General features: G+C 36.9%; 1 protein-coding gene across 8 annotated transcripts in view; it reads left to right on the top strand.

Annotated features, from left to right (window-relative positions):
• The window catches only part of ARID1B (AT-rich interaction domain 1B), a 404,478-nt gene that overhangs the window by 125,875 nt on the left and 260,125 nt on the right, over positions 1–18,478 (top strand). For all 8 annotated transcript variants that reach the window (XM_059940940.1, XM_059940937.1, XM_059940934.1 and 5 more), the window contains exon 3: positions 1,050–1,178. In XM_059940940.1, the coding sequence (XP_059796923.1) occupies positions 1,050–1,178 (129 nt within the window). The remainder of the gene's footprint in view (positions 1–1,049; positions 1,179–18,478) is intronic.

The raw sequence follows: 18,478 nt of genomic DNA, 5'->3' as shown, positions 1-18,478 counted from the left end.
GGACTGATGACTGAATTCTTAAGTATGTGTGCTTGTGGGGATCAAGTTCTTGGAGTTCTCAAATGGACCATATTGTGGTATTAACAGTGACTTCACCATTCTCCTTCCAGGAGTGCTTTTTGCCGTCCTGATATCTTGTTTTTCTTTTCCTCTCCTGTTCTTTCTCTCAATTAGGAAAAAAAAAAATGTCAATAGATTTCTCACTTGAAAGAACATCAGAAAATGTCATCAGTGGTGTATTTATTGAATGAGGAAGGACTTTTCTTTGAACAATGATTTCAAGATGTTTTAGGCTCATGTAAATTAGAAATGGAGAAGACTGACTTCAGGTCATTTTGTCTGTAACTCGGGTATTGGTAGCACAGTACACTTCGCTTTATATCAGTAACCGTTTTATCAACTAGGAAAATACTATCCTTGTATAGCTATGAATATCTTTCCATCAGGAACTCATATTGATAGTTATATTGTTTGATATACATAGTATTGTTTTCTAAATGGGTTTCCATTTTATTATAAAGCAACGTTGTTTCTTTTTAGCCAAAATAGTATCAGGTAATGGAATTGCTGCTGTAACTGGTATCTGCTAAAATGTAATTGAGGCATTCTGACCTTAGTTGAAACAAACATGTCCCCAAACCACAAGCATCCTACAAAGTATTAGTGAGCTGGGCCTGAAGTTCATTTTCATCTGAGTGTTGCATGAGAATGGATTAGCATAATGCTGCTTTGACTTTCTAGCAGAAACAATTTTTTGACGTCAGTATTAGGAACTCCCCCCGACCCCGCCACTGGATTTTTGTGAAATTATCAATTTTTGATGTCTGATAATTTAACTCTGCTTCAAAAAATACTTTGTCTTTTGTCTTCATTGATAGTATGTGAGTAGAAGGCAGTATGCCAATTTATCTAATGGAGAGAATATTAAAAATATCGAATTCAATTGCTTATCAAAGAACCCACTTCCTGTTGCTGAATTGAAACCATATTTGATTTCGCTGAATGGCACGTCTTGACTTTCTCACTTGCCCTGCTTGACTTCGTGACAGGTGCCGCCTCAGTATGGTCAGCCAGGTGTGAGCGGTTACTGCCAGCAGAGCCAGCAGCCTTACTACAGCCAGCAGCCGCAGGCGCAGTATCTGTCGTCCCAGCCCCAGCAGAGGTACCAGCCACAGCAGGTGAGCACAGCCCTGGTCCCCAGGCCTCTGTTCTGAGATGTCTTCCTGGCCCATTTAAAATATTTCTGTTCTCAGTGGGAAAAATGGAAGTTTTGAGAAAATGCAGAACTATAACCTAAACTCTTTGTTTACAAATGGATGTTTGAGATTGAAGGGTGGGAAGAATGACTAGTTTAATAGCTTCTTACATTACTCGTTAGTGACAGCAGAAAATGTCAGTCATTTCATGTTCTTTGTCATTTGTGTTCTGAATCTTTCCAGAAAGTACTCTGTCACTTCGTTGAGGCTTATTCAGGAAAATGGTTTTATCGATCATTTAATCTTTCTAGTTGGCACATACATGGTGTTTTTATGTTGAGCCTTCTTTTGATTTGTTTTTGTTTTAATGGTAAGTGCTACTGGGTCAAAACATTGTTGCCTTTGGCAGTGTTATTCTTCCTAAACTAGCTTATAGACAGATAATCACTTCAATTACAATGTATTAAAATACTAAAGGGAATCATGTACCTTTATGTATGTTAAACACTTTCTAGTTAAATTAGCCTCATTAAATACTCTTTTAGGTTATTGGACTATGTATTTCAGCTTACATGATTTGTAGGAAAATAGTACATATGCATTTGGTACAGTGATTCAGTTTCATCTTGTTTTAGAGATTGTCGCTGAGTGATATTAAAAGGTATCATGAGCTCAGGACTTGTACTCTAAATTCAAATAGAGCTTTCATAGCACTTTAAGTCATAAGCATCAAAATGTAACTTTGCATTTTATATTTTCCTCTCTTCTTTCGTTTTTGTGGGTTGGGGGTGGTGAAGAGAGGGGAAGACAGTGACATTGACTATTCAGTTTTTAAAGTGCTACTTACACAGCTTGGAGAGATTGTTGATGCTAAGCAAAATATATAAATATATGAAGCTTAATTTTAATAAATTCAGCCGATTTCTTAAGTATTTTCTTGGGTTCTTTGGAGTCTTTTCCCATGTGACTTTTATTTGCGTTCCAAAAAGAGTTTATGACTTCAAAGAAAACATGTTAAAACAACAGCTGAGATTGAAGGTCTGTAGAATCTTGTTTTTTGCATATATGTTTTCAAAATTTTGGTTATATAAAGCAATTTATAGAGGTAGGAATGTACATTACTTCAAAGTTATTTAGTCTGGTCTTTTATTAAAATGTGGGAAAATTAAGTAACCTTTCAATACCATTTCTTTTTAAGTGAGAGAGACTGGTATCTGGGTTTATGATATATAAAGTTACAGGCTTTTTCATGAGCTTTCAGAGCCTTATTGAACTTCTCTGTAGACAGAATGTTTTGTCATGTCATCAGAGTTTAAGAAGGACTCAATAGAGAGATTATGTTACTCATTTTCCTTCAGTGAGCTAAAATGCATCTCTGATTGTAAAACCAATTTGATTAAGGATTCTGAGTGCCTGTCATTTCCTTCAAGACCAAGTTCAAAATTTACTTCCTTTATGAAGCATTCACTGATGACTTCTTCCACATGGCAATTAGTTATTAATATCCTTCATATTTAAATATTTAAAGCATACTACAGGTAAAATCTTATTTTAATGAATACTATTTTAATGTGCTTAGTTTAGGTCTATTTTATGCTTTGAACGATACTGCTGTTATTTTATTGACTTGAATACAATAAATTATATGTCAGGAAATACTATATAAAAATGATTCCTTAATGTAAATGCTGTCATTTTTTGTATATTCTGAGGAAAAACAAATATTTCTCAAAGTATATTGGAAATTTTTTCTTGTTTTCATACTCCCTAACTATAGAATGTCTAAATATTTTTTAAGTTCCAGTAAACTCTTCTGGGACAAAGAAGTGGAAATCAGAGACATTTAGGTAGCCTGAGACATTTAGGTAGCCTAATTAGAGGGTCTGGTTTGACAGGAACAGTTTTAGTTTTTAGGGAATTTGATGTTCAGATAGATTTGTAAAGTTTATCTAGGAAATGAGATCTAGCATTTTAGATATAGTTAGCACCTCCAAAACCAGAATAATCCCCCCAAATCTATCCCAAAACAAAGTAAAAATAACCACTAGAATATTTTCAAAATCAAGCCAAATTTTAATAAGAATTTATAATACTGAATTCACATACGTTTAAAAAACAAAGGAGCTCAACTGTATTTAATATAAGAAGCCAGTGTTTCGTAACAGACAGAACATTCCTTCCTATAGACTTTGCTTTTGTTCCCAGATACAGCATACACAGTCTGTTGATTTTTGTATTAGGAGATAATCAGCAAGTATAACGTTGTGTCTTTTGTTAATGTGATTGATACAAAAGGTAATTTTAGCGTTCCATTAAGATACCTCACTTTGTATCTTTAACATTTTTTAATGTGTAATGTTTTAGATAATCAATACATTCATATGTTTCAAAAATTAAAAAGTACGAGGAAAGGCTACAGATTCCATTCTCCACAGTAGTTCCTCTTGCCTAGCTCACCACCCACCTCACCCTTTGCTGGATAACGACTTCATTAGTTTATTGTATGTTTCTTTATATAAAGAAGCAAAATACCATATTTTAATTGTTGGCTCTATTTTTACATAAATGTTGGTACACTGTAACATACTGTAAACATTCTTCTGTCCTCTGTCATTCGCCTTTCCCTACCCACTTAAATATATTTTCTGTGCTTCTTTCCAAAGGAGTACATAAAGCAATCCTCCATTCTTTTTTATAGCTTCATTCCATTTTATGGACATATCATAATGTATTTAACCAGTTCTCTTTTGATGGGCCTTTAGATTAGTTTTAGTTATTTGCAATTCAAACAATACTGCCATGATGCTCTGTATATGTGTCATTTCATAAATGTCCAAGTGTATCTGTAGGATAAATTCCTGGCTGTGTCAGTGGGTATATGCAGTTGTAATTCTGGTAAATATTGCTAGATTGTTCCTCTTAGGGGTTGTGCCAGTTTATACTCCCACCATTGATGTGTGAGAGTACCTACCATGTGCCAGTAGCATGGTTTTAAGAAGCTTCTGGATTTTTACCAATCTGATAATGTAGTTTTAATTTACATTTTTCTTGTTATGAGTGATTTTGAACATCTTATATATTTAAAAATGTTTACGTTTCCTTTTTTCCTGGACTGTCAATTCATATCTTTTTATCTTGAATTTTTCTATTCAGTTGTTTGTCTCTTAAAAATTGATTTATATAATAAAAACTAGGTATATTAGGGAGACTAGACCTCTGTCCATGATATGAATTACTCACTTCCCATCTTATCATTTGTCTTTTGACATTAATTGTGGTACCTTTTTTTGTCATGCAGAAGGGCTTTTTGAATTTAAAAAAATGTTTATGTAGTCAGAATTAGCAGTCTTTTCTTTTATGATATCTGGATTTTATTTTTAGTGAGATTATGAGCCTTCCATACTCTGAAGTTACAAAGGAACTGTCCCCTGTTATTTTGTAGTATTTTCATAGAGTGATTTCTACATTTCACTTATCCTAATCTATGGAGAGAGGTATGATCCAACATAATTTATTTTTCTCTAGATGACCACTTGGTTAAGTAACTTTTCTTGTATTAGGTCTTGCCAGAGACCTAGCCTATTGGTTAGGATAAAGATATTTTATTTTAAGGAATTGACTCCGTTATGGAAGCTGGAAAGTCCAAAATCTGGTGTGGACCAGCAGGCTGACACCCAGGAGAGCTGATGGCGAAGATGAAGCCTGAAGGCAGTCTGCTGGAGAACTCCCTCTTGCTTGGGGGGCTGGTCTTTTTGTTCTATTTCGGCCTTCAACTGATTGGATGAGGCCCACCCACATTATGGAGGGTAATCTACTTTACTCAAGGTCACTGATTTAAATGTTAATTTCATCCCCAAATACTCTCCAACTTGACACATAAAATTAACCATTACTGTTATCTTTCCTTTTAAACTTTTAAAATTTTCCTTTAGGTACAGTGTTTGAGGTTATTCTGGGACTTTTATTCTTTTCCATTGGTCCTCTGTTAGTGCACCAGTACTGTACTGTTTTTCTCATTTTTTGATGTCTGGTAGGGTTAATACATCTTCATTACTCTTTTCAGAGCTCTCTTGGCAATTTGTGTTTGCTTATTTTTCATATAAACTTTTCATTTCTTACCATGCTTTTTCCTAAGAATTTTGTCTTTTTTGTTGTTATTATAATGGGATTTTTTTTTCATTGTACCTCTTTTGTTTTATGTGAAATAGGTGATACTTATAAAATAATAAGAGTTAAAAAAAAAAAGTACCTCATTTGAACAATTAACAACACACTTGTAGTAAAACGAGCTGGGTTTACTTGGCTTGGGTTGCTACGGGCCAGGGAGAGCACGCTCCTGGAGCCTCATGGAAGGTGTGGAGTTGGGAGGTTTATAGGGTTGGGGTGTGTGCTGGATGGTTCTAAGAGGTATTAGGGGAGTGAGGGTCAGTCTGGACTGGCTACGTTAAAGAAGCTGTGAGCATTTGGTGATTAGGTGTCTTAATTTTGAGCCATGAGGCAAGACTTAAGTGTGTCCGTGCTTTGTCATTGGTAAAGAAGCACCAGTCACTTAGAGAAAGACAATGTTAGTAAGAAGAGGCAGATGTTTAGTCATTTTTGTTGTCAAAAAGGGGCCTTGTCCAAATCTGCTTTCAGCACTGCTTATGTGCTATGGGTGGTGCACTGGTCTGCTTGTTCTCAGGGCTGATTTTCCTTTTCTTCTCACATTCCTACCCCACTGTCCCTCCTCTTCCTGAATGACTTCTCTCTCCATTTCTTCATTTGTTTAGATAATTTTAAATTTCTTTTATAATATTCTTCAAAAAGAACTGTTATACTTTTTGGTTAGAATTATTCCTATATACCTTATATTTTTGTTGGTATTGTAAACATAGATTTTATATTTTTATTATATTACATTTTCTCATTGTTTCAGGTATATACAAATATAATGAACTTGGTGTATTAAATTTTATTGTACATTGACCCTTTTAAGTTCTTGTGAATTCTACTAACTCTAATCATTTATAGATTCTCTTAGGTTTTCCAAATTTTTTTTTTAATTGCTTAAAAAAAAACACTCCCATCTCCCCTTCTTTTGTCCTTCTTCAGACAGCTTCTTCAATGCGTTATTTGAAAGGACTGTCTGTTTTTGTGTTATCTCTGATTTAAAAGAAGGCTTTCAGCATTTCATCATTAAATATAATGTTTACTCTTTCTTTCTTGTCTTTTCTTTGTAGCTGCCCATTGTCGGATAAGGAAGTTCCCTTCTTTTTCTAGTTTGCTAAGAATTTATCATGAATGGATGCTGAATTTTATCTTATGTGTTTTTTTTTGTGTGTCTTTTGGGATGATCACTTTGTTTTTCCTCTTATAATCTGTTATTGGGGTATATTACATTTTTTTTAAGTATTGTGCCAAACACGCATTCTAGAATAAACCTAGCCTCGTGATATATTCTCTTTTTGCACATCACTGAATTCAGTTTGCTGACATTTATTTAGGTTTCTTGAATCACTGTTCATAAAAGGGATTGGACTGTAATTATCCTCGTGTGGTTTTGGTATCTGTATTATGAAGTTTTGCAGAATGAATTAGACACTAGTCCCCGCCCCCCCCCCTCCCCACTTTTTTTTATTTTTGGCCACACTGCTGTGTGACTTGCGGAATCTCAGTTCCCCCACCAGGGATTGAACCCAGGCCACGGCAGTGAAAGCCCAGGATCCTAACCATTAGGCCACCAGGGAACTCCCATACTAGTCCCTTTTTAAACTTACTGGAAGACTTTCTATTAAAGTTTGGAATTACCTGCTTTTGGAGTGTTTGGTAGAAGCATCTGTAAAGTCATAAAGGACTGTGTAGCCCTTGATGTTTTAGCTTTTGTCCCATTCCTGATTTTTGACTTTTGATCTTATTTCTTTTGTGAATATAGGCATATCAAGTTATCGAATTCTTCTTGAGTCAGCTTTTTACTTATATATATTCCTATATACGTATCCATTTCATCAAGGTTTTCAAGTTTATTAACCTGAAGTTCATAATAGTCTTTATTTCTTTAATTTTTATAACATCCAGAGTTAAGCATTTTAATTAATAATGTTATTCCTTCTTTTATTGATTAATGTTGCCAGTGGTTTGTCTTTCCAAAACAAGTTTGGTCACTGTCCTCATTATTACATGTTCTTTTTTATAAGTTTAATTAAATTCTGTTCTTACTTTGATTATATCTTGCTTTTTGTCTGATAAAGCCAAATAAATATAAGACTAAAAAATTTCCTCCTAAGTACTACTTTGGCTAAATCTCTCAAATTTTGATATGCATTATTTTTGTTCTCTTTTAGTTCTAAGAATTTTCTTACTTCCCTTCATTCATTTTTTTAAAGACAGTTTTATTGAGGCTTGGGTTTGTGATTCGTTCCCTCAGAAGGATTGGTGTATGCTTTTGCCAGTTGCTTGTGGGCACTAGTCATCAGGAGTCATATTTCATATTTTAGTTTGTAAAGTTTTATTATTTAGAAAGTTCTTAATAGGCTGACAAACAGGATGATAGAATGAGCATTCACATGCCACCATAAGTTCTTTTCATTTACTAACCTGGCCATATTCGGATATCCCCAGTTGTCATCAGAATGCCTTGTTTACAGTTCATTTGTTTCAAGCAGAATTCAAACAAGGTTACTACATTGATTTGGTCCTTAAGTCTTTTTATCTGGAACAGTTCTCTTTTACCCCACCTCCATTCATGCCTTTGGCATATTGAAAAAACTGAGTCAATTGTCCTATGAAATGGCTTTGTCTGATTGTTTTCCCTTGATGTGGCTTAATTTGTTCATCTAGCCCCTCTATTTCCTGTAAATTGCAAGTTAGATCCAAAGGCTTGAAGTTAAACATTTTTGTTTGTGGTTGTTGTAAATCATGTCCCCAACATTTAGGTCACTGCTTCTGTTTAGTGGAGGGGTCCATGACCCTCCCTTTGAGTGAAGAAGCCTCCAAATGGTTCCAGCCCCAGGCCGTCTGGTGACCATCAGCTGTCTTCCAGCTGAGGCTGTAGAGACATTGTGATGAAGATAGGCTTTCCCTTTTGTACTCTGTCTGAATTCCTCACCCACAGAATCTGTGAGCATAATACATGCTGGTGGCTTTAGGCCACTAAGTTTGGGGTGGCTTGTTACACATCACTACTGACTGACGTGGTTTGTATACTTCATAGGTGATGAAGTGAGGGTGTTACATCAGGATGTTAACATCCTAATATTTCGTTGTCCTACAACAAGTGGTATTAAGATTGATCAGTGGGTTCAGGTCATACGGCCTCTGGGACCATTTTAAATAGAATTCTCTTCTTGAGGTTTTACAGAGCACACCATTAAGTGTTAATTTTGACCAGAAACTCTGGTGATGGTTAGCCTGTGGTTGCTAATTCTCAAAGGAGTCATTTCTTAATTCCTCCCACCTCTCAGTATCGAGTTCAAGACAGGTATTTTTCCTTTCTCTTTAGCGAGTTTTCATGCTCTTAAATGATGGATATAGCCCTTCTTAGTCCCTAATTTATTTGAGAGGTATTGTCTCATATTTTACTCCCTTTTGGTAGGCCCTAGATTCCTCCTTTCCCCTGTTCCCTGTATAGTCATCAAATGGAAAGTTAAAATCCATAACAGAAGTCAGTTTCTATTGCTCTCTTACTTTCCATGTTCTTGGTTTACTTTCTGTGTTCTTCGTTTCAGTCACATTCACGCCAAGTTTGTGATCCATTTAAAAAGGCATGTTATCAAGTATTTTAGATATTTCAATTATAGGCACTTAGAGTATCCAATCTGCCATACTCCTGGAACTGGTACTGTCTTCTATTTTCTAGTTGTTTATTTGATATATTTTATACAGTTTAAAACTATATAAACATGTAATGTAATAGATAATTTAGAACATACAGTACATTCCTATTTTATAATGAAACTTTTTAAAAATAAATTTATTTGTTTATATTTTGGGCCGTGTTGGGTCTTTATTGCTGCGCGCGGGCTTTCTCTAGTTGCGGCGAGAGGGGGCTACTCTTCGTTGCAGTGTGTGGGCTTCTCATTGCAGTGGCTTCTCTTTGTTGTGGAGCATGGGCTCTAGGCACGCAGGCTTCAGTAGCTGTGGCACGCGGGCTCAGTAGTTGTGGCTCATGGTCTCTAGAACACAGGCTCAGTAGTTGTGGCGCAGGGGCTTAGTTGCTCCGCGGCATGTGGGATCTTCCCGGACCAGGACTCGAACCTGTGTCTTCTGCATTGGAGGCGGATTCTTAACCACTGCACCACCAGGGAAGTCCCTATAATGAAACTTTTCTACTGCCTCCTTTATTCTTTTGAAATAAATTCATAGATAATATGTTACCTACACAAAATTCATAGATACTGTATGTTACTACACAAAATTTTAAACAGTTCTTTTTTTTTTTAAACAATTCTTAATAATGCACTAACTGTACATGGAAAAGTGAAAGGAAAGTGGTATATAATAAAATATTGTATATTTAAATAAATAAATGCTCGGGCATGACTCCATTGAAGGCTTGTGAAATGAATGCTTGCGTGTATGTGTGGGATCAGTGTGGGCCTGACAGCTACACAGTGAGGCTGAGGCAGGAGTGTGGTATCAGCCTCTCAGATGTCTTAGGCAGGGTTGTCAGTGCAGATGTCATCTTTTAAGATGATGAGCAGCTCTTGGTCAGAGTTCGACCAAAACAAAATACAATCTTCCCTCAGTATACATGGTAGTTTTATTCCTAGAAAATTTAGTATATTAATAAAGTTGTTTTAACAATACTTTGTTCTTATATGCAGAATGGAGTTGGGTTCTAGGCTTAGACAAATAGTTAGCTTTTTGTTTGTTTTTAAATCTAAATGAATACTGGGACTTGTGAAATGAATGTGCGATGTGGTATGATGATCTGTTGGATCAATCTCTTATACATCATAGGACAATCTAGCATTCCTGCCTTACACCCTTAAATTTCATTGCATTTCCTTATCCTTGTGACAACTAACTGCCCCCTTGAAATCTTATCAATATGAATAACTTAGGCTTCCTTATTTTTTTCTGAAATAAAATTCATACATAATGGATTACCTATATACAAAGTTTCAAACATCAGTATAATGCCATAAATGTAATGGAAAGGACAGAAAGTTTGTAATAAAATATTGCTCAGATGTATCTACATTAGAAGACTTGTGAAATAGTCAGAGGCTTGCATCTGTGTGTGTAATAACAATGAACTCCACTGGTACAAATGAGAGTGATAGAGTTATATTGTATGAACAGCTCAAAATTGTGAACAGTGTTTGAATCCATGCGATTTATTACCATATAACAGCAATTATATACAATGAAAATATTGAATATTTTAAATAACATGCTCACAGAATTGTTTAACAGAAAAAGTAAGGTACCCCAAAGTATGGAGATATCCTAAGTTTGTAAATAAAGTGTACACACACACACACACACACACACAGTAAAAATCAGTAAGTAACAATAGGCCTGGTTTATTCTTCCTATTGTAAACCAAGAGATTAACTAATACAACAGGGAAATGAACTGTTCAGTCACCAAACATTTTATTTACTCAACATGCTGACATTTCCTTCTTTTAAAAGGTGTTAATTTTAAAATTCTTTTAATGTTAACTCTTGATTAAAAAAAAAAAGCTATCTGAAGAGGTTGCTTCCATTTGGAAGCATTTTTGTATCCTAGCTTACTTGCTCAAACTCCTTCACCTGAGATTTAATAATTCGGTACAGTAGAGAAAACCTCCCTTAATGCCGTAAGTTTTCATTGTTTTATTTTTTGTTTTAAAGTTTCCATTTTGTCATTCTTGGGTCACAAAGTATTATCATATGTAGGTTTGTTTCCTGGTTCACTGTAATGAGAGCAAACTCTCGTTACCTTCCTCTCCTCCTTGCACCTATAGACTCGTCGTCTTTTTCCTTTTACCTCTCAACTCCTGTCCTACTTCAGTTCCACTCTCATGAGATGCTGGAGAAGAGATCATGTTTCTCTTGTGGCACACGTTTCTCCCAGACCTTCTACCCACTGCTCCTAACGGAAGCAGCTGCTAGGTGTCAAGGACAGTGTTCCAAGAATCGAGTAACCTGAAGGGAGTTGCCTGGTATGGAAACCAGACTGTCTGTCAATACCCTTTCCTTTGACATTGGTCTTGTGCTGATTCAGCTTCCCTTCCAGGACTGTGACAGTTGGCCGCCTTGCAGAACACTCTGTTTTCATGGCTTTAAACGACACTGTTGTTTCCATAGCTAGAAAAAAATCTTTCTTTCCTTAGAGAAAATTTGTAGGAGGTAACTCCATTCAAGTAAGTCTCAGTTTAAAGAGGATACATCAGGATCTTAAAACAGCAACAGCAACAACAAAACTCTAGTTTAAAGCAGTGAGAGAATTTCAGACTTTGCCTTTTTAGGTAATAGTTTTTTTCCAGCCGATAGAATTATCTCAGATTCTTGAGAGAAATATTGGGTATTATGAATGTATACTTCTCAAGGTACAACTTTTATCTTTTTAATATTTTTTTTAACCTCAGGCTTATTGGAAAAAGTTGCAGAAGACAGGAAAAGCAAAACATAAACTACTTATTGAATCCCTTTGTGCTTGGGAATGTTCTATATGCTGGGAGTCCAGTGATTAATAAGACATTGTGTCTGAAGTGAGGGAATTCCCAGTTGAATAGAAGGGTCAACATGGGCAGATGACAGTACAGTAGGAGAGGTGTGTTTTCGAGCTATGACTAGATACTAGTAAAAGTGTCCCAGAGGAGGTCTTGAAGAATGAGTAAGAGTTTGCTGGTGAGAGAAAAAATGATCTTGGGGGAGGACTAACTCTTTGTTAGTGAGAACAGAGGTAATGCCCAGCCCTGAATGATACTGAACTAGACTCTAAGTTTGGTTCAATAGTCAAGGTCATTTAGAAGGAACATATTAATTATGCTTGGAACTGGTGGATTTCATTGCTTTTCCTCAATGATTAAGAATGAAGTAAAAGGTTATTTTTCAATAATTTTTTAAAGCAGAAAATAGTTCTAGCTCAGCAGTTCACTTGTAACAGTGGATCGCTCGATAGTTAAGCCAACTGGAAGTCTAAGTCTGTTTACATGTGCGTCGGTAGAAACAAGTGTTTAAATTATATTTTCTAAAATACCACTTTATTTGGACATCTTTGTGGACAGAAGTTTTCAAAAGGAGATGCAGTAAACATAGTATTTGGAAAATGGGCATCATTTTGAAAGGAAGGTGATAGCATTGGAAATGAGGGTAAAATACTTCAGAATTAATAACTTGCCACTGAAGTCTCTGAAGGAGTTCAGATGTTACATTAAGTGTATTGACGGTGATACATTGTGGCACAGACATTTCTTTATTGTTATTGTTAATTATTTATTCTAATCTTTGTTTCTTATTATTTATATAACAGAATGTTAATTTATAAGCCACTCGTATTCTGCAGCTTTTGGAGGAAATTCGGCATAGAAGGCCTGTGTTAAGTTACTGAAGTGCTCATAGCATTTGCTTTATAAGATTCTGTTGTCAGAGCAGACAAGGACATTTATAGTTTGCTGCCATTAATTGCCCAGCATTTAGATATTAACACAGGAGTCTGTTAATTAACTTGATAATAAAAACTTCTGGAATGTCAGTTGATAAAAGGTATTATTTGTTTTAAAGGAGATTGCTAGTGAAGCCTGAGGTTTCCTTTGCATTTGACTCTCTTTCCTTCTTGCTGACCAGGCTTGCAGTTGTCTTAGGCTTTGAACCAGGGCTGGGGATTTCCTTTTATGTTTAAAGAGCTTGTGAGCATGAGGAGAAAACATTTAAGTTGCTCTCAGGTCTGAGCAAGGCCCACTCCTAGACTGATTTCTGCTTGTTCGCTTGGGTAACCAACCACGTAACTGCTTCTAGACTTGGGTTGGAGACGCTCCTGGGAGCTCACGTGGTGCTCAGGGCCTGCTTGGCAAGGCTCTTGGCTGCGGGGGAGGGTAGGGGTCAGAGGTTAGGAGGACAGGAATGAGAAAGTGGCAGCTTTTCCCCTGTCTCCTACTTTTTTCTCCCTTGGGAGACAGAGCAGTATATTAAAAATGCAGCACTAATTTTGAATATACTATAGATGTAATTTGCTGCCGTAAAAGTTTCAGTTCATGTAGAATGGTCAGTTCCGTGTGTATATTTGTGTGTGTGTTTTGTTTTCGTTCTTGTTATTCCTGAAAGCTTCTGAAATAAGCAAATAGAAAAAACTACCGGAGAACGAAGAAAAACTTTTTGATAATGTTAAAATTTGATATGAATGTTTTGTTTTTAATTGCTATAAAAATCAGGGTGGTCCTATGCAACTATGCCTGCCTGGGTCTTTGCTTTTATTTTATTAAAAGTGGAGAAAAGGAGGAGAAAAGTCTCACATCTTGCACAGATTGTTTTCCAGTAATAAAGCATTTTTGGCTCTCTGATGGAAAACTTTCAATAGTTATTCTTTTTATGTTTTGGCTTGTAACTGGGACTCTTAACTGCATTGGATTATAATTTGATAATGCTGTTCATATTCATGTTCAGAATATTTTTAAAATTATTTTTTTCCTTTCAAGTCCCAGAATTAAAGGAAAACGAAGCCAGGAAGTGAGGGATTATATAGCAATAACAAGATTTTCAATACTTAATTTACTTTTGGAAAGGTGATGGAAGCTTCCTCCTGAGAAGAGGGAAGCCCCAGACAGGCCTGGGGTGTGCGTGCAGCCTGGTTCCGGGTTAGGCTGTGCTCCAGCCTGTCTCGCAGGATGCTCGTCAGAGTAGCAGGCTTCCTTAGAAACGTGCAGAAGATCACATCAGCTGGCTGCGACTGTCTGCTGTGGTGATAGAAGAGGAAAACCTTACACCGTTTAAGATAACGTTTTATGAAAAGCTGAAGAAAAATCTCAAACACAAGAGCAGGATTTGATCTAAAAATCATTTAAGCTCCACACCATTCCCTGTTTCTAACGTAGCTGTAATAGTGGGTGAGCTTTTTTAAGTTTTTTTCCTCACTTTTTTCTTTCCCCTCTCCCGCATCTCCATCTCCGTCTCCAGTAGAGATGGAACCATGGGATTGAACTGGATGCTGGGACACTTGGGTACGCTCGGGACTAGTCCTCTAGCTCTTTATCCTAGTTGCCCAGACTCAGCGAGCAGGTGGAGGAGGAAACCTCTCCTTTGTAGAGGGGGATATCGTGAGGAACTGGCACTCACAGCTGATGTGGTTCTCTTCGTACCGCTTCAACTTTCTCTCTTCTCTGACGCCCCATTGGGATTGAGGGATGAAGTTGAGGATAGAATAGGTTATGCAGTTAGAAGCATCATCGAGGCTCATAATATTTATTCATACAATTCTCTTTCTTTGATATTTAAATTCTGACACTAGGGAGATTGAGGAATTTTTATTTTTCCTGGACTGTTTTTTGCTACTCTCAGCTGTCTTCCTTTGTCTTTAAATGCTCATTTCAATTTGTTGAAGTATAGAAAATAAAGTAAAACATAACTTACATATATAACATTAAAATTCTTCCTTCATCGATTTCTTTGATTTTTAAAAATTCTTAGAGTAACAAGCTCTATGTATATGTATTCCAGAAGATGATTATCTGCAGATGTTTGAAACATAGGGTTACTTTTAGAATTGCATTGCTAGCGTGGGCAGTGACCACCTTTTTTCCTGGAAGGATAGCAGAACCAGCTCCAGTTCACTGACTGATTTTCCTTAGAGTGCTAGACTTTGGGGAGAGGAGTGGATGCACGTCTCTTTGCATTAGCCTTGAGAGGTGAAGGAAAGATAGAGATCGAAGTAGGGGAAGGCGAAGCCATTGGATAAGTGTACAGCTGTGGTTTCCCAAAAAGAAAAAAAAGGGATTCTCTGCATCAGAATCACCTGGAGTGTTTGCTCAAGTAAGTTCTCTTACTCCAAAACTGTTTGGGGGGGGTGGGGAGTACCTGGGGATCTGCATTTAACTCCAACCGGCAATTCTGATGCCTTCCAAAGTTTGAGAGCCACTGGAGAGCAGAAATACTAACCAGTGCTTTCCAATCTTGTACTGTAGCATGGCGGATGGATGTCACCTCATATATTATGTTATATGACCCTCAGAGGTCATACAGCAAGTTATGCCTGAATGTGGTGGGGCTTGGTTTTGATCCCAACTCTGTTTTATTTTATTTTATTTTATTTATGTTTTATTGAAGTATAGTTGAATTACAGTGTGTTAATTACTGCTGTACAGCAAAGTGACTCAGTTATACAAATATATACATTCTTTTTCATATTCTTTAACATTATGGCTTATCACAGGATGTTGAATATAGTTCCCTAGGGTTTACTGTCTTCTTTATTGTTGTTTACAGTAGAGATGCATTTTGTTTCAGAGATAGGCTGATATTCAGGCCTTAAGGCCACTGATACGGGCCTTTGCAGTTGTTAACCCAGGGTTTTTCCAATTTTACTGAGCACTAGAATCTCCTGGAAGGCCTGTTAAAACACACATTGTTGAACTGTACACCCAGAGTTTCTGACTCTGTAGTTTGGACTTTGGGCGAGTTTCTCAACCTCTATGCCTCAGTTTCTTCATCTGAAAATAGTACTTATTTCGTGGAGTTGGTGTCGAGACCATAAGCGTTTAATTCAGTGAGTAAAGTACTCTCAAGAGTGCCTGGTGAAGAGTAAATGTTACATAATTGTTAGCTGCTGCTGTCAGCAACATCGTGGTCACAGGATGAAGTCCCAGTGGTTCAGTGAAAATTTTGATTCTTATTCTTAAATGTGGTTTTAGATAATGTAAGTAACAATAGCTGACATTTATTGAACGTTTAAATGTGTCAAGCACAGTGCTCATTGCTTAGTCCCTCCTTTAATCATTAATATAACTTTTGGAGATAAGTTCCTGTATCTTGTTTTTATGGATGAGGAAATTCTTTAAGTGATAAGTTACAGAGCTGGGTTTTCTTTTTGCTCTGTGTATTATTATTATTATTATTATTATTATTATTATTATTATTACATACACTATTTTTCCCTATAAAAAGCACAGCTGAACATTTACTGTGGCTCATTTGCTTTGTGAGTTTAATAAAATTAATCTATTAAAAATCTTAATTACTTTAGTCCTTAGCTCTTGAGTATCTTCATATTTCTCTTTAGTATTTTAGGAGAAGTGAAATTTAGGTAACCATGTAGCTTCCCTTGTCACTCTGGACCCCTTGTTAGTTTAGGAAGAAGTTCTTGCAAAAACCAAAGTAAAATAAAGGATTTTCTTAAGTCTTGAATGCCGGAGTAGTGGCCTCCAGGGTCCTAACTTGATTAACGTAGGAGAGGCAGCTGCTATTGCTGGTGGGCCTCTCTCATCTCCAGTCCTCTCATGGTTTCTCTTCACTGCAGGCGTAGGGGCAGCTGCAGCCTCAGGTATACTGGTAAGTCCTGTGTCATAGTGACATTCTTGTTGATGGCAGGCTACAGTGGTAGCGAGGGTTCTATTATCAGTATTAATGAGACTCATCAGAAAGAAAATAACAAAGTAGTTTGGATAAGCCTGTTCTTTTTCTAGAATGGTTTTTTTTTTAATGGAAATAATTATTCCTTTCAGTTAATAGAAAATAAACAATATTCTGAATCTAGCCTTTGGACTCATCAGTATATCTAGTGTATTACAGATAATAAGGCTTTAATATAAGCTTAGAGTCTGCCTATGGAATCAGTAGCAGTAAAGAAAACCATATGAGCTTTGGTCCTGTGATTTTTTAATCTAATATAAAAGATTTTTGGAGCAAGGGTGAAGGAAGATGCAGGGGAAAGTACTGATAGAATTAAAGTGACTTACCATTATCCTAAAAGATAGCAATCGTGATATATAAAAAACCCCATTCAGCCCCTATTCTTGAAGGACCATGTGCCTAAGCTACAGAGGCACTGGGAGGGAGGGAGGCGCTGTACCCTGAACCTTCTCAGCGCCGCTCAATTTGATATAGTTTCCAGAGTAGGAAACAACTCAGGAAAATTTGTTCAGGGTTGCACAGCTAGTGAATAGCCCAGAAGTTGGAATTTGAGCTTGGGTTGGTTTGACTCAAGTGTTTTGTGGTCTCTGGCGAGGTCTGTGGCTGGAAAAGGCATCTTGGAGTCAGTGAAATTGGACACTGGGCCTTTAAGAGGCTGAGCCAATGTAAGTGTAAGAGTGTCAGATTTAGGCAAGGAGGGCATCTTGATCAGGAGATGAGGTCCAGAAAGGGTCAGAGTCAATATAAGGAGGTTTTACCTGGGGATCTAGGGGAAAATGAAACTGGGAAGGTTAATTTGGTTAAGATTATGGAGGGATTTTTTTTTAATGCTTTTAAGGATTTATTTTTATTTATTAATTTTTAAAATGTATTTATTTTATTTATTTTTGGCTGCGTTGGGTCTTCATTGCTGCAAGCGGGCTTTCTCTAGTTGCGGGGAGCGGGGGTGGGGGCTACTCTTTGTTGCGGTGCGTGGTCTTCTCATTGCGGTGGCTTCTCTTGTTGTGGAGCACGGGCTCTAGGCGTGCGGGCTTCAGGAGTTGTGGTACATGGGCTCAGGAGTTGTGGCTCGTGGGCTCCAGAGCACAGGCTCAGTAGTTGTGGAGCACGGGCTTAGTTGCTGCGCAGCATGTGGGATCTTCCCAGACCAGGGCTCGAACCCGTGTCCCCTGCATTGGCAGGCGGATTCTTAACCACTGCGCCACCAGCGAAGTCCGATTTTTTTTTTTAAGACAGTTAAGTGTTAGGATTAAATAGTACAGCAAACAAAGATAAAATGGGGAGAGGTTAAGAAACTGTGAAAGAGTAAATCGTCAATGCATAGTGGGCTTTCTTGGGAGATTGAGGATTGAAGGCAAGGGACCAATTCAGAAGTTTTGTGGTCTTGCAGGTGTAAGCCGGAGTCAGTACCACAGCCTCAGTCCCAGTTCTGGTTTCCTGAATTCGTCTTTCATACCATTAACTCCATTTTACTTTAAATGGACATTTTCAAACAATGAGCAGAAGTAGACAAAAATATAACGAGCCCCACACACCCATCCCTCAGCCTTCAACGATTATATGGCCAGTGTTGTTGTGTGTACACTTGCTCTTCCTTCACCCCCCCCAATCCCCGCCCTCAATATTATTTTGAAGTAAATCCCAGATATTGTATCATTTAATCTGTCAATATTTCAGTATATAGCTCTAAAAAATAAAGGGCTTAAAAAGAGAAACACAAACATAATACAGTTATCACATTTAAAGAATATT

Source organism: Balaenoptera ricei, chromosome 12 (genome assembly GCF_028023285.1).
Source record: "Balaenoptera ricei isolate mBalRic1 chromosome 12, mBalRic1.hap2, whole genome shotgun sequence".
Classification (NCBI taxonomy): Eukaryota; Metazoa; Chordata; class Mammalia; order Artiodactyla; family Balaenopteridae; genus Balaenoptera; species Balaenoptera ricei.
This window is presented reverse-complemented; position numbering and strand designations above follow the sequence as displayed.